General features: G+C 42.2%; 1 protein-coding gene across 1 annotated transcript in view; it reads right to left on the bottom strand.

The window, feature by feature from the left end:
- PDXDC1 (pyridoxal dependent decarboxylase domain containing 1) overlaps positions 1–7,360 on the bottom strand; it is a 78,375-nt gene extending 71,015 nt beyond the window's left edge. The window contains exon 1 of the mRNA XM_075564263.1: positions 7,197–7,360. Within this exon, the coding sequence (XP_075420378.1) occupies positions 7,197–7,217 (21 nt within the window). The 5' untranslated portion in view covers positions 7,218–7,360. The remainder of the gene's footprint in view (positions 1–7,196) is intronic.
- Between the last annotated feature and the right edge of the window lie 5,668 nt (positions 7,361–13,028).

Raw genomic sequence — 13,028 nt, 5'->3', positions numbered from 1 at the left:
AAGGGTCATGTCATAAGAACTATTTGTTCTTAGATTGAGGCTAGAATTAAGTGTGAGACTCATCCATTTATCTCTATATGGCTTATATAGGTCTCTGGTTCACTTTAGAAACATCATTATCATCTTATAGAGAATATTATCCATTATCCCCTTGAGGCATAAGGTAATTCTATTGATAGTGTTATTAATTTAATCAATGGTACAGAATTTAAAACACTGCTGAGAAAAGGCATGTACACAAGTATAGCCCAGTTTCAGACTGCAGTACATGAATTGTTTATATGTACAGGTTAGACTCTTAAGTGACTGAACACTATTTATACAAACATTGGAGATTAGTGATAGGGCCAGGTAAAATTATTAATATTTAACTTTACACATTATTTAAGACAGGAAGAAGAATGAAAAGGCAGGCATTAAAATTAATTAAAAGATGATGCAATATTTCCACAAATGTTTTGAAGCACCACATATAGGTAAATATCTATGTCTATAAGGTAAATAAATATCATATAGACATAAGGAAGCAGCAAAACAACTCAGACCTCATTCACAGAACATGTAGCAGCAGAAGGATCATCAAATCACTTACCTTAAGGTGAAGTAAATCAAATCAAACCAAACCAAACCCACTGCCACCTAGTCCACTCCGACTCGGAGTGACCCACCAGGGCAGAATAGGGTTTCTGAGATTATAAATCTTTACCACGGCAAACTGCTTCATTTGTCTCCCATGGAATGGCTGATGGGTCTGAAGCACCAACCTCGTGGCTAGCAGTTCGGTGCGTAATCCATTGCATGACCAGGACTCCTTAAGATAGATGGATGCTAGGAATTCTAGGGATGCATATATCCAATTAAAAATTTTTTAAAGGGCATTTCTAGAGACCACTACTTCACTTGGAATAACAGCATCATGAAGGATAAATATTACACAACAGTTAAATGAAATTTCTAAAAAAAAGTTTATTACCTTATCTTGAATTCACTTACTTTGGAAAAACTACCCCCAAAATGCTTAAAGGTAAGTAAATTTTGGTCAATGGAAATACCAACTCCTTCACTGAAGCTTCATATCATGTGTTTCCTAATACCTGTTAGAGTAGAATAAGGAAGATAGAGCTATTTGCTATCCTTATCAATATCACTATTTCCAAAATGAACTGGAATTATTCAGGATTAATTAATGTTAATGCTACTTATCTAATTAATGTTACCTATCTAATTCAGGGAAAAGAAATCCATCAATTCCTGAAGCCCATGCATATCTTCACACCTTTAATGTTAAACCACATGAAACTGCTAATATTCAATATTGTGGTAGTTATATAATTGTCAATTTGAGAGGATTCAGAGCGAAGGGGTAGAGGCTAGCCTGTCAATCAGGTCATAGCCAATGAGGCCTCTGTGGGCATGACCTTCTCCTGAGGATTCTGGGAACTCCGGTATTCCTCCTTAGAGGTGGGAGACACACTCTCTCTTGGCTCACTTCCTGGGAGACATTGCAGCTGACAAGACACATGAAACTACGGTAGTGCCCTGAGCTGGAGAAGTCACATGGGAGACCCCTGCCAGAGTGGAGATGCTAACAATGCCACTGGATCCACAAGACTTTCCACCCACTGGCCTGGATCTTCCTACATTTGGCATCACTGCATGTGTTTCATGAGTCTGAAGAGGACTTTATAGATTGGTATCGGACATATGGACTAATATTGGACTTAAGGACTTGATCTGGACTGGGCTGGGATGTTTTCTCAATATTGAACTGCTCTTGTATATAAAGCTCTTTCTTATACACGAGTCTCCCTGAATTTGTTTCTTTAGTCTACTCGGACTAACACATATATTTAATGCACAAAATAGCAACTACTTAATATACCCACTAGCTTTCTAAGTAATTCAGCCTGAAGAGGCTGCTGGAAGGCTCAGTGTAGCCTCACCCAGCAACACTGAAATGCATTTACAAAGTAAAGGCTTTATTATTCTGCTATTTCTGTTTTTTTCAATATAGGAAAATTATACTAGAAAGGTTTAATTCTGTCAGGAATTTCAAAACTCAGAATACATTTCCATAGAAATAAAAGGTGGTCCTAGGTGACACTGTTGACTAATAAACATGGATTGGGTTGCTAATCACAAGCGTGGAAGTACAAACCCCATGGCTGTTCTCTGTAAGGCAGATGATGCCTCCTCCTGTGAAGATCTGCATCCTCAGAAGCCCTAGATAGAGTTGCTGGTGGTGCCAGGAGTCACTCATTGAGCTGCTAATCACAGGGCAGCTGCTCTGTGGGAGAAAGATGAAGCTGTCTACTCCCATAAAGAGTGACAGTCTTGGAAACCCACAGTGGCAAGTCTACTCGACGCTACAGGGTGGCTGTGCATCAAAATGGCAATGTGATGAGTTAGGTAAGGCTCTGGGCTATTTGCAAGGACTATTTAGCTTACGGAGGCCAAAGACTTAATATTTACAGTGAATTTTAAAAACTCATTGCCATTGATTCATAGTGAGCCAAGTACTGATTCATAGTGACCCAATAGGATACAGCAGAGCTGCCCCACTACCTCTGTAATCTTGAACAAATAATAAAATAAAATAAATACGAGGGCCATAAACTTTCAGGATCAGGAATTTTGTACAAGGAAAAATCCTGCCAGTTTTCACTAAAGCCAGTATTCAATAATCATTTACCACCTCTGCCACCGCACCCCACCCCTGTATGCAAAACCCCCACAGGATGATGATGTAAAGACCTGCTTTAAATGATCATTAAACGAATAGCCTCTCATCTTACAGATGTCCTCCCGTTGACTAAAGAGTCCTATCTACAAACGCATACACGGAAATGGGTCATTTCAAGGTTAGCTAATGATGGCTCTTTCCTCATGCTCTCAGGTGAAAAGCAGGACAGAAAATCTGACAGGCCCAATCTGTAGTCTTGGTTAGCAATGCGCCTCGCCTCGGTGCTGCTCCTATTGTCCTTCATCAACTGCAAACAACAAAAGGTGACAAAGAATCCTCCACAATCAAACCCAAGGAGGACAAAAGGCCCTAACTTCCAATGAGAACAAGAACTAAAAATGGGCTGAGCTGTAACTATTTACTACTCTGGAAACAGGGCCAAAGTTGTTTCCTTGAAAAACAGGAATCAGATCACTAACAATAAACAAATTACATTGGTCCAGCTCTCCAGTGCTGTCCCTACAACTTCCTGTAGTGATGGAAGTGTTCAACGCTGCATTGTACAATAGAGAGACTGAGGAATTTAATTTAAAATTTTGCTTAATTAAAAAAAATCATTTTATTGGGCTCATGCAATTCTTACCACAATCCATACATACATTCATTGTGTCAAGTCCATTTGTACATTTGCTGCCATCATCATTCTCATAACATTTGCTTTCTATTTGAGGCCTTGATATCTGTTCATTTCCTCCCCTACCCCCTCCCTAATGAACCCTTGATAATTTTAAATTATTATTTTGAAAATTTTTGCTTAATTTAATTAACTTACATTTAAATATAAATAGCCCAGTGGCTACCATATTGAACATCACAGCTCTCTATTTTCTGTCAAAGGTTTTCAACAATCAAGGAAGAGTTTACCCTAGGGAACATCTGGCAGGGTCTGGAGTGACTGTTGGTTGTTACAATGGTAGTGCTGGTGGTGAGGGGGGGGTTGGTTCTACAAGGTAGGGAAGCTGTTAAACATCCAAGAAAGCTCATCACAAAGAATTCTTGAACCTCAAAGTGTCAATAGGGCTGAAGTTGAAAAACTCACACTAAATTTACTCAAGTATGGAGTTAAATAATGTAAACGCAAAATAAACAGCAGTTATATTAATGTAAATAAAGATGTGAAACTGTGTGAGCGATTTATCCAATTATTCATGCTTCTTACAAGGCCTGTGACTTATGAGAGGCCTATGAAAAGTTCAAGGAAAAGGTTCATTATCTTTTCACTCCGTTTTGCCACAAATTTTGTGAAGCCTGTGGATGAATTGGGCATAAAGCATTGTGATCTGAGGCTCCGTCTATCCTAATTGAAACTCCTGCCTCCTTAATTAACCTATGTAGTTTCTTGAGATGTCACTAATTTAAGATACAAGAAAACTATTATTTTATGTAGGGAAAAGGAAAAAACAAATCAAGAAAAAAATGTATGTCACTACAGGTCTGAAGAAAAAGCAAAGACACAGAATCCTATCTCAACCAAGAGAAATGAAAATGGTGTACTACATTTTAGAGATATTACTTGTAAATTTAGGATCTGGGTATAAAATAACACTCAAGGTTCTGTGTACAGTATAAATTATGCACAAATCAGTTTAAACGAATCCATTCAGAACCTCTCACATAGTTTTCAAATTTCAATTAGCAATGTAGTATTTAACAGACTAGTTTCTCAAGAAAATAGGAATAATGGACGCAATCCAATGTGTTGAGTCTAACTATTGTTTCCAACATAAAAGTCTTCAACATTCATATTATAGCAGTGCAGTTCTTTCCTGCCCACTTAGCACCAAAAGAAATTGTTCATTACATGTACGGCTGTCTAGTAGAAAAATAAGACATAATTCTAGTCCCCAAAAACTGACTTTCCAAACTTTCACACCGAACTCAGACAGAAACTTGCTGCCCACATGTTTTGAATTCTTAAGATCACTGCCATTTTAAAAAATGCTCTGGCCTGAAAGACCACTGGAATTTCTGTGCCTCTTCAAACCTTCATTTGTGAACACCACAGCTTTCCCCGATCCTGGATGCTTCCTCCCCCCAACTACCATGGTCCGAATTCTACCTTACAGGACTGGATAGGGCACAGGTTGTACACTGGTGCATATGGGAGCTGGAGGCACAGGGAATCCAGGGTGGATGATACCTTCAGGACCAGGGGTGTGAGGGGCGATACTGGGAGAGTAGAGGGTGAGTGGGTTGGAAAGGGGGAACCTATTACAAGGATCCACATGTGACCTCCTCCCTGGGAGATGGATGGCAGAGAAGGGGGGTAAGGGAGACTCCGGATAGGGCAAGATATGACAAAATAACAATCTATAAATTATCAAGGGCTCATGAGGGAGGAGGGAGCGGTGGGGGGGGGGCGGGGGAGAGAGGACATGATGCAAAGGGCTTAAGTGGAGAGCAAATGCTTTGAAAATGATTAGGGCAAAGAATGTAGGGATGTGCTTTATACAATTGATGTATGTATATGTATGGATTGTGATAAGAGTTGTATGCGCCCCTAATAAAATGTAAAAAAAAAAACCCACCAAAAAACCTTCATTTGAAGAGCTTAAAATTTTTTATCACCCATCAACATTTAGGGAATGACTACTATAATCTACTAGTCAAATGCCAGAATAGTCGTGCTTAAAGCAGAATTGCAATCCACTTAGTTTTACAGCTTTGACAATAAAGAACTATTCTTGGAGGGGGAATCACTCCAGTTCTTTTGGTTTCTAATTGCAATGATACAAAGCCACTTTCTCAAGAAACTCAGAGGCAACAACACTGAAGGGCCATCTTTAGCAATAATTTTCTATTCAATCACAAGTGTTAAGAACATGACCTAGAGATCAAGGTTTGTCACTCTTAGCACAACTGACATGTTGACATACTTCTCTGTTGTAGGGGATTATACTGTGGGTTGGGGGGGGGTGTTACAATGTGCATTGTAGAATGTTGAACAGATTCCCTTGTTTTTATCCACTAGGTCCCAGCAGCAGCATCCCAAAACTGCAGTCTAATATGTCTCCAGATAGTGCCAAACGTCCCCTGGAAGACAACATTCCCACTAGTTTAGAACCTCTAGTAGAGACTTAACCTCACAGTACTCACTAGAAGTCTGGAAGACTCTATCCCTAGCCTGAAAACCAACAAACATGACCCTGCTCAAGCAAAATGCATTACCCTTTTTTCTTGACTGCTGTCCATTGAACTTATGCTAAGCAACTTAAAAAAAGACAGGCCATTTTTCCTACAGTAAATTATCTTGCTAAATTTGGGCAATTACTCCTTTCAATTCTCCAGTGACGAGAATAGTATCTATAGCATCTGACGTGTTGAAAAATAACAACGCTATTTCTGCCTGTTTAAAATGAAGCCATTCTGGCATACTACATGTATGAAAAACTGAGTCTTAAAACAGGAAGGCCTTTGAAGAATATACAGTTTCTGATGGAAAGAATCCAACCATTGGTTCCCCTGTATAAACCGTAAACCAGGAGGCACACCGACTCTATTGCACATGCCCAAGCAGTTCACCAGGTACATCTTGATGCTGTTCCCCAAGGAGCAAATGACTGAAGGAGAAAACTCATTGTCGTCGAGTCGGTTGTAACCCTATAGGGCAGGGTAGAACTGTCCTGTGGGTCTCTGAGACTGGAACTCTATATAGAAACAGAAAACTTCAGCTTTCTCCAGAGGAGCGGGCTGCTGGTGGTGTTGAACTGCTGACCTTGCGGTTAGCAGTTCAAGGTGATCTACTAGAGGACATTTTGGGTTGACACCAGAATGGGCCAACAGCGACCCTAGAGACTAAAGTCACTGTCTGAAGAACGCCCATTCCCTATCTGGATGCTAGAAAGGTTCTTAAAAGTCAGGAGCGCCAGCAACAGAATCAGCTGGTGGACTTGCTAAAATACTCATAATTTGGCCCCTCCCTTCCACAAAATATGGTCCTGACCTAAGGGTTGACCATATGCATTTTTACAAAGGGCCCTAGGTGATTTCTACGCACTCAAAAGTTGGGAAACCGCCGCTTTAAATAGTTTTCCTCCTCACTTGGAGACCACAGAAAACCTGCAGGTTTAGAGCCGGCGCGGAAACAGCTGGGGGCTTCTTTGCAGGTGTTCTGGGTCCTCCAACTGTGAGCGCCTGACATCCGAAAGGACAAGCCACGCACAGATCGGCCCTCGGGGACCCTGCCAGGGCCCAGAGTCGCACGCGTCCCCCCGCAGTGGGCTCGGCCGACGCCGGCCCCTTCCCTTCCGGCCCACAGGGGTCGGGAGAAGCCCGTGACGTGGGCAGGCCCAGCGGCGTGCGGCAGGTGGACCCTGTGGCGGCCAGGCCTCCCCCGCAGGCCCGTCAGCCCCGGTCCTCTCGGCGGGTCACAATGGCAGCTCGCGCCGGGGAAACTGCCCCGCCGGAGGTGCGGGCCCCAGGCCATGGCAGCGCCCCCCGCCCCGGTACGGACCTTCTCCAGAGACGCGTCCATGGCGGTGGCGACCGGCAGAGCCGATGGTGGCCCGGCGGTCCTGGGGACTACTTCCGCCTCCCGCGCCCAGCCGCGGCTTCCACGCTGGCAGCGCTGACGTCCCCGGCGCCCGCGGCCCGCGGGGCGGAGAGGGAGGAGGAGCGCAGCCGCCCGGCGGCGCCGCGGGCCGGGAAACCTGCGAGCGGCGGGGAGGCGGGGCCAGCGAGGTGGGCGGGGCCGGTGGGAGGCGGGGCCCGGCGGGTGGGCGGGGCCCTCCAGGCTTCCGTACCTGGCCGTACCGCTGGCCACCGTACCGTGCCCGGCGGAGGGCGAGAGCGCGGAAGGGCTACGTGTCCCGAACGCCCTGTCCCGGACTCCTTCCACAGTCATCAATATAGAAGTGACACAACTACAAAAAGAGTTCCAATACTAGCAGCGCACCTGCGCTTCCCCTAAAAAGCCCTGTGGTCTACACCCTTTCAGGGACGGAACCAGTCGTTCTCTGAAGGAGGGTGGGGCGAGCGGTCCTTCTGACGCCTGCGCGGGGTGACGGTTTCCTAAGTGATCCCGGATTTGGGGCTTTCAGGAATGGGACCCCCTAATGATCACTGCTTCCGAGAGGCGCCTCTCAGAGCTGAATTGTATGTGCCCGACTCTACTTCGAATTCTAGACGGAAAAGACTTTGAAACAACTACTCCAGCCTCCATCATGTCGAGTAGAGTGTACTGTTTTGATTTCCCAAAAAGTACTGAAAACAGAAGGATTGTGTATTGCTATCTTCCAGGAACTGAAAACCAAATATACCTTGGTTTGAGCAAAACGTCATTTTTGCCAACATGTTATGAAAATTTTCTAACATTTTCAAACATTGAAAGAATTGTACAGGTACCCACTGCCTAGATTCTACAACTAGCAGTTCCCTAGAATTGCTTTTGAAATCTGTGTTCGGCGTAAATGGTTAAGCCGAGAGGATGGTGGTTCTAATCCACTCAGAGGCACAACAAAACAAAAGACAAGCCTAATTAATTGCTTCCAAAAGATTATAGTCTCGAAAGTTCTGTGGCTAACTTTGTCACAATGGGCTGACCAGCAGTTGGAATTGACTCCAGAGCAACTCACGACATTTTTGCTCTGCTGTCCAACCAGTCATCTATTATCCATCTTGGGGTTTTGACCCATTTTAAAGGTGCAGACAACTGTATATTTCATCCCTAAATACTTCAACAGGAGTATCTTTAAAAACTAGTAATTTTAAGTCATTTCCAAGTACTTATGAAATAATTTCTTATTTATAGGATAGTTACCTGAATAATATGAAGAATTGCCTTGAATTTGTCTCTTAGATTCCTAGTGCTAACATTTAAAAAATCATTTTATTGGGGGCTCATACAGCTCTTATTACAATTCATACATCCATCGTGTCAAGCACATTTTTTACATAAGTTGTCATCATTTTCAAAACATTTTCTTTCTACTTGAGCCCTTGGTATCAGCTCCTTATTTCCCCTCCCTCCTTCCCCTACCCTCCTTCCCTCATGAACCCTTGATAATTTATAAATTACAATTACTTTTTCATATCTTACAGTAATGATGTCTCCCTTCACCCACTTTTCTGTTGTCCGTCCTCCTCGGAGGGGGTTATATATATAGATCATTGTGGTCAGTTCCCCCTTTCTCTCCCCACCTTACCCTTACCCTCCTGGTATCACTACTCTCATAATTGGTCTTGAAAGGTTTATCTGTCCTGAATTCCCTGTGTTTCCAGCTCTTATTTGTACCCATGTACATGCTCTGGTCTAGTCCGATTTGTAAGGTAGAATTGGGGTCATGATACTGGGGGGTGGGGAGAGCATTAAAGAAATAGAGGAAAGTTGTGTGTTTTATCAGTGCTGTACTGCACCCTGACTGGCTCGTCTCTTCCTTGTGACCCTTCCCTAAGGGGTTGTCCAATTGTCTACAGATGGGCTTTGGGTCTCCACTCTGCACTCCCCCTCATTCACATTGATTTTTTTGTTCTGAGTCGTTGATGCCTGCTGCTAACATTTTACTATTCTTTGCTTCCCTCCTTTTTCGTATACATAAGCTAAAGACATAATTAATTTAAGTATTTAACAATGTTCATAGAAAAATTGTTTATGATGGTGAAAATAAAATACAAAACAACCATATATATGTCTAATAATAGAGATTTGGTAGATTTGGGTAGCAAAATCAAACCAACTGCCATTGAGTCCATTTCAACTCATAGCTATCCTATATAGGGGTTTTGAGGCTGTAAGTCTTTACTGAAACAACCTCATCTTTCTCCCATGAATCAGCTGGTGAGCTTGAACTGCCCACCTTCTAGTTAGCAATTCAGTACTGACCCAACAGTTACTTCCATAAAACTGATTAATAAAAGAATATATCGGCATTGAAATATAATATATTGACAACTCAAATGGTTGAGATGAAACAGGTAGGAAATCCTGAATGCATAAAACAAAGCTAACTTTCTTTTTTTAAAAAGAAATATATATATTTATATACATATAAATGTAAGTAAGTAAAAACTTATTGCTTCTAGGGCTTTAGATCATCCATACACAAGTTTATCCAATAAAATGCTTTTGATACACATTCTGTGGTCAGCGGATGGCTACCAAGAAGTGGTCTGAGCCTCATTAGAGGGCTTTCAAAAGAGGGTACCATCAAAGCTGTGGCTTCAGAAGGCATCTGCTGGGCCAGTTAAAGTCAGAGAGGTCAGCTCAGAAGGCTAGCACCTCACTCACTGCCATTGTGTCAATACTGACTCATGGGGACTCCCTGTAGGTTGCCAAGACTGTAGCTGTTTATGGGAGTAGAAAGCCCAGTCTATTTCCTGAGGAACTGCTGGTGGTTTCGAATTGCCCACCATGTGGATTGCAGCCCAACTTGTAACCACTATGCCTCCAGGGTTCCCAGAGGCTATATAGACAGATTTGTCTTTTTGTGATTCTCAAGGAATAACCTTGATACATTTTATTCATATACACAAACTGATTATAGGGGCTTATTATGGAAAAAAAATGTAAGAAAATTGAAAACTGCACTGGTTAGGAAAAGGCCAGGAAAGTTGTGCCCAGGAATTTTTCCCATTACAATGCACTTGTGCATTCTTTGAGGATAGCAAGGGCTGTCCTATGAGAATTTTGCTTGAAAACTTTACCCCATCCACCCTCCAGTCCTGATCTTGTCCCTACCTACAAACTTCTTTTTGTACCCTTACATGGTAGTTAGATAATCTGGTGTCAATTTGAGATTATTCAGAGTGAAGGGGTAAGGGTTAGCCTGTCAATTAGGTCACAGCTTGATGACCTCATTTGGAGGCTCGAAGGAGATAAATAGTTAGCTGGAGACGGGACACACAGACTCTCTCTGCTTGAAAGTCCTGTTGAAAAGCCACATGGAGCTATGCTGATTGCAGCCAGAGCCTTGGAGCTGGAGGAGCCACGTGGAGCGCCAGCCAGCACTGAGATGCTTCCACCACCACTGGGTCCACAAGACTTTCCACCTATTGGTCTGTGATTATCCTGCTTTCGACATCATTGTATGCTGTATGAGTCTGTAGAATAATTTATGGACTTGTATCAGACATATGGGCTAATATTGAACTTATGGACTTGATTTGGATTGGGCCAGGATGTTTTCTTAATATGCAATTGCTCATTTATGTAAAGCTTTCTTATACACATATGAGCATCTATGAATTTGTTTCTCTAGTCTACCTGGACTAACACACCTTAGCTCAAAGAATTTGCCATAAAACATCATTTGAGTCCCTTGAGGGTGCCAAACTGCTGTATTGTTATGGGGTAAAGTGAAGAACTCAGAATTCTTTGAGGAAGGCTTAGAGAGATGGAACCACCGGTTCCAAAAGTGTACAGACATAGATGACAATGGCAAGAGAGCAATAACTTTACATTTTGATATTTTTGTTTAATAAAGATTTATAAATTTTGAAGCAATACTTTAAAACTTATCTCTCTCTCTTTCTCTCTTTCTCTCTCTCTCTTTCTCTCTGTACAAGAATCCCTGGTGGCCTTAAGGGTTAGTAGGTGTTTGGCTGGTGATCACAAGGTAGGTGGTTTTGGGAAAAATGCCACTACCTTTTTATCTTTTGATTCCATATTTCTGTACTACTGTACACTGTTTACCAAAAGGTCAGTATTTGGAACCTACCAGCTGCTCTGTGGGAGAAAGATATGACTGTCTGCTTCCATAAAGATTTATGCTTGTGGAAACCTTATGGGGCAGTTCTGTTCTGCCCTGTGGAGTTGCTATGAGTCAGAATTGACAGCAGTGAGTTTTTAGTATAAATACTCATATGTATATGACTATAAAGTTTCCCCAGACATGGAAACAGTGGTTATTATCATTTCTTTCCATACGTGTTTTAGAATCAGGAAAAAATTAAGCATTCAACGGTACGTCTACAAGTTATTGATTGCTGCCTCCCACTTTCACTACAGAACCACTATGCCACCAGAGCTCCTTGAGAGAAACATTACAAAAGGAAAAATTTGCTTCTTGATTTTTCCAGTGCTAAGTTGTTACAGAATAAGTCACTCAGCAGCTTCTCTTTGTAGCCGCTTCAAGTGGTTTCATAGCAAAGTGCCACATCCTAGGATTCATCCAAGAGCAGAATGACTAGGAAAGGCCCAGAATTTCCATAAATCAAGGTTTTGTTTGAGAAGAAGCCCACTGGTAGAGACGAGGAGGGCCTATCAATGCTTATTCTCATTACCAAAGCTCCCATGGTTCAGGGTTTCTATCCCCTGCCCTAGGAGCAACAGGGAGGTTATACAGTCATTAAATTTGGTGGAGAAAGTAGAGTTTTATTGGAATAGGTTGGGCTATCCTAATAGGATACATATGCAGCTATTCTCTAAGAAGGATACTGTTTACAAGAGATTCTGGTATCACAGGGCAAGACATGTTATAGGATGTCATTCATGTTTACTGTGATGTTTGGTGGGTGAGACACCCCTCTTCGCTGCACCGTGTCACATGGCTGCAAAACAACTTTAGAGGAGTCTGTGATACGGAGATAACTTGAATGTGTTTCAGTAATTCTGTGTGGTGTTCAACAGCTCTGCTTGCTTGTAATTTTTACTATTTATTTATCAAGGGCTCTCAGAGTCCCTTCCTGTGTCAATATAATTTCTGAGAGCAGAACAAATGGGAGCCAGACTTAGATTGCTTTCCTCATAACCTTCTCTGTACCCTCTTTTTGCAAATTCAGATAAGGAAATAACAGTGGGGATAGTAAGGTGTTTTGTGTGCGAATTAGGTGGGATTTACATTTCAGTTAATGTTTTTTTTGTATTTCGCAATTTAAATGGCTTATCAAAACTCCCAGTAACTTGTCCTTCCTCCTTCCTCTTTTTCCTCTTCTTGCTCGTAGAATATCATCTTCCCCTACAACTTGGTCAACACCTGTCTCCCTTCAAGCTGCTCTTCATTTCCCTCAGTCTGTTTCTTTGGTCTGAAAGAGTTTTATGTCAATTTTATTATTTTTTAAAAATCATTTTACTGGGGGCTCTGACAGCTCTTATCACAAGCCATACATCCATCCATTGTGTCAAACACATTTGTACCTATGTTGCCATCATCATTTTCAAAACATTTTCTACTTTAGTCCTTGGTATCGGCTCATTTCCCCCCTCCCTCCCTCATGAACCCTTGATAATTCATAAAAAAAATTTTGCATGTCTTATACCGACCACTGTCTCCTTTCATTCATTTTTCTGTTGTCCGTCCCCCTGGGAGGGGGTTATATGTAGATCCTTGTGATCGGTTCCCTCTTTCTC

Source organism: Tenrec ecaudatus, chromosome 12, assembly GCF_050624435.1.
Source record: "Tenrec ecaudatus isolate mTenEca1 chromosome 12, mTenEca1.hap1, whole genome shotgun sequence".
In the NCBI taxonomy this organism is placed as follows: domain Eukaryota; kingdom Metazoa; phylum Chordata; class Mammalia; order Afrosoricida; family Tenrecidae; genus Tenrec; species Tenrec ecaudatus.
Note: the sequence above shows the minus strand (reverse complement) of the source record. Positions and strands in the feature narration are given on the sequence as shown.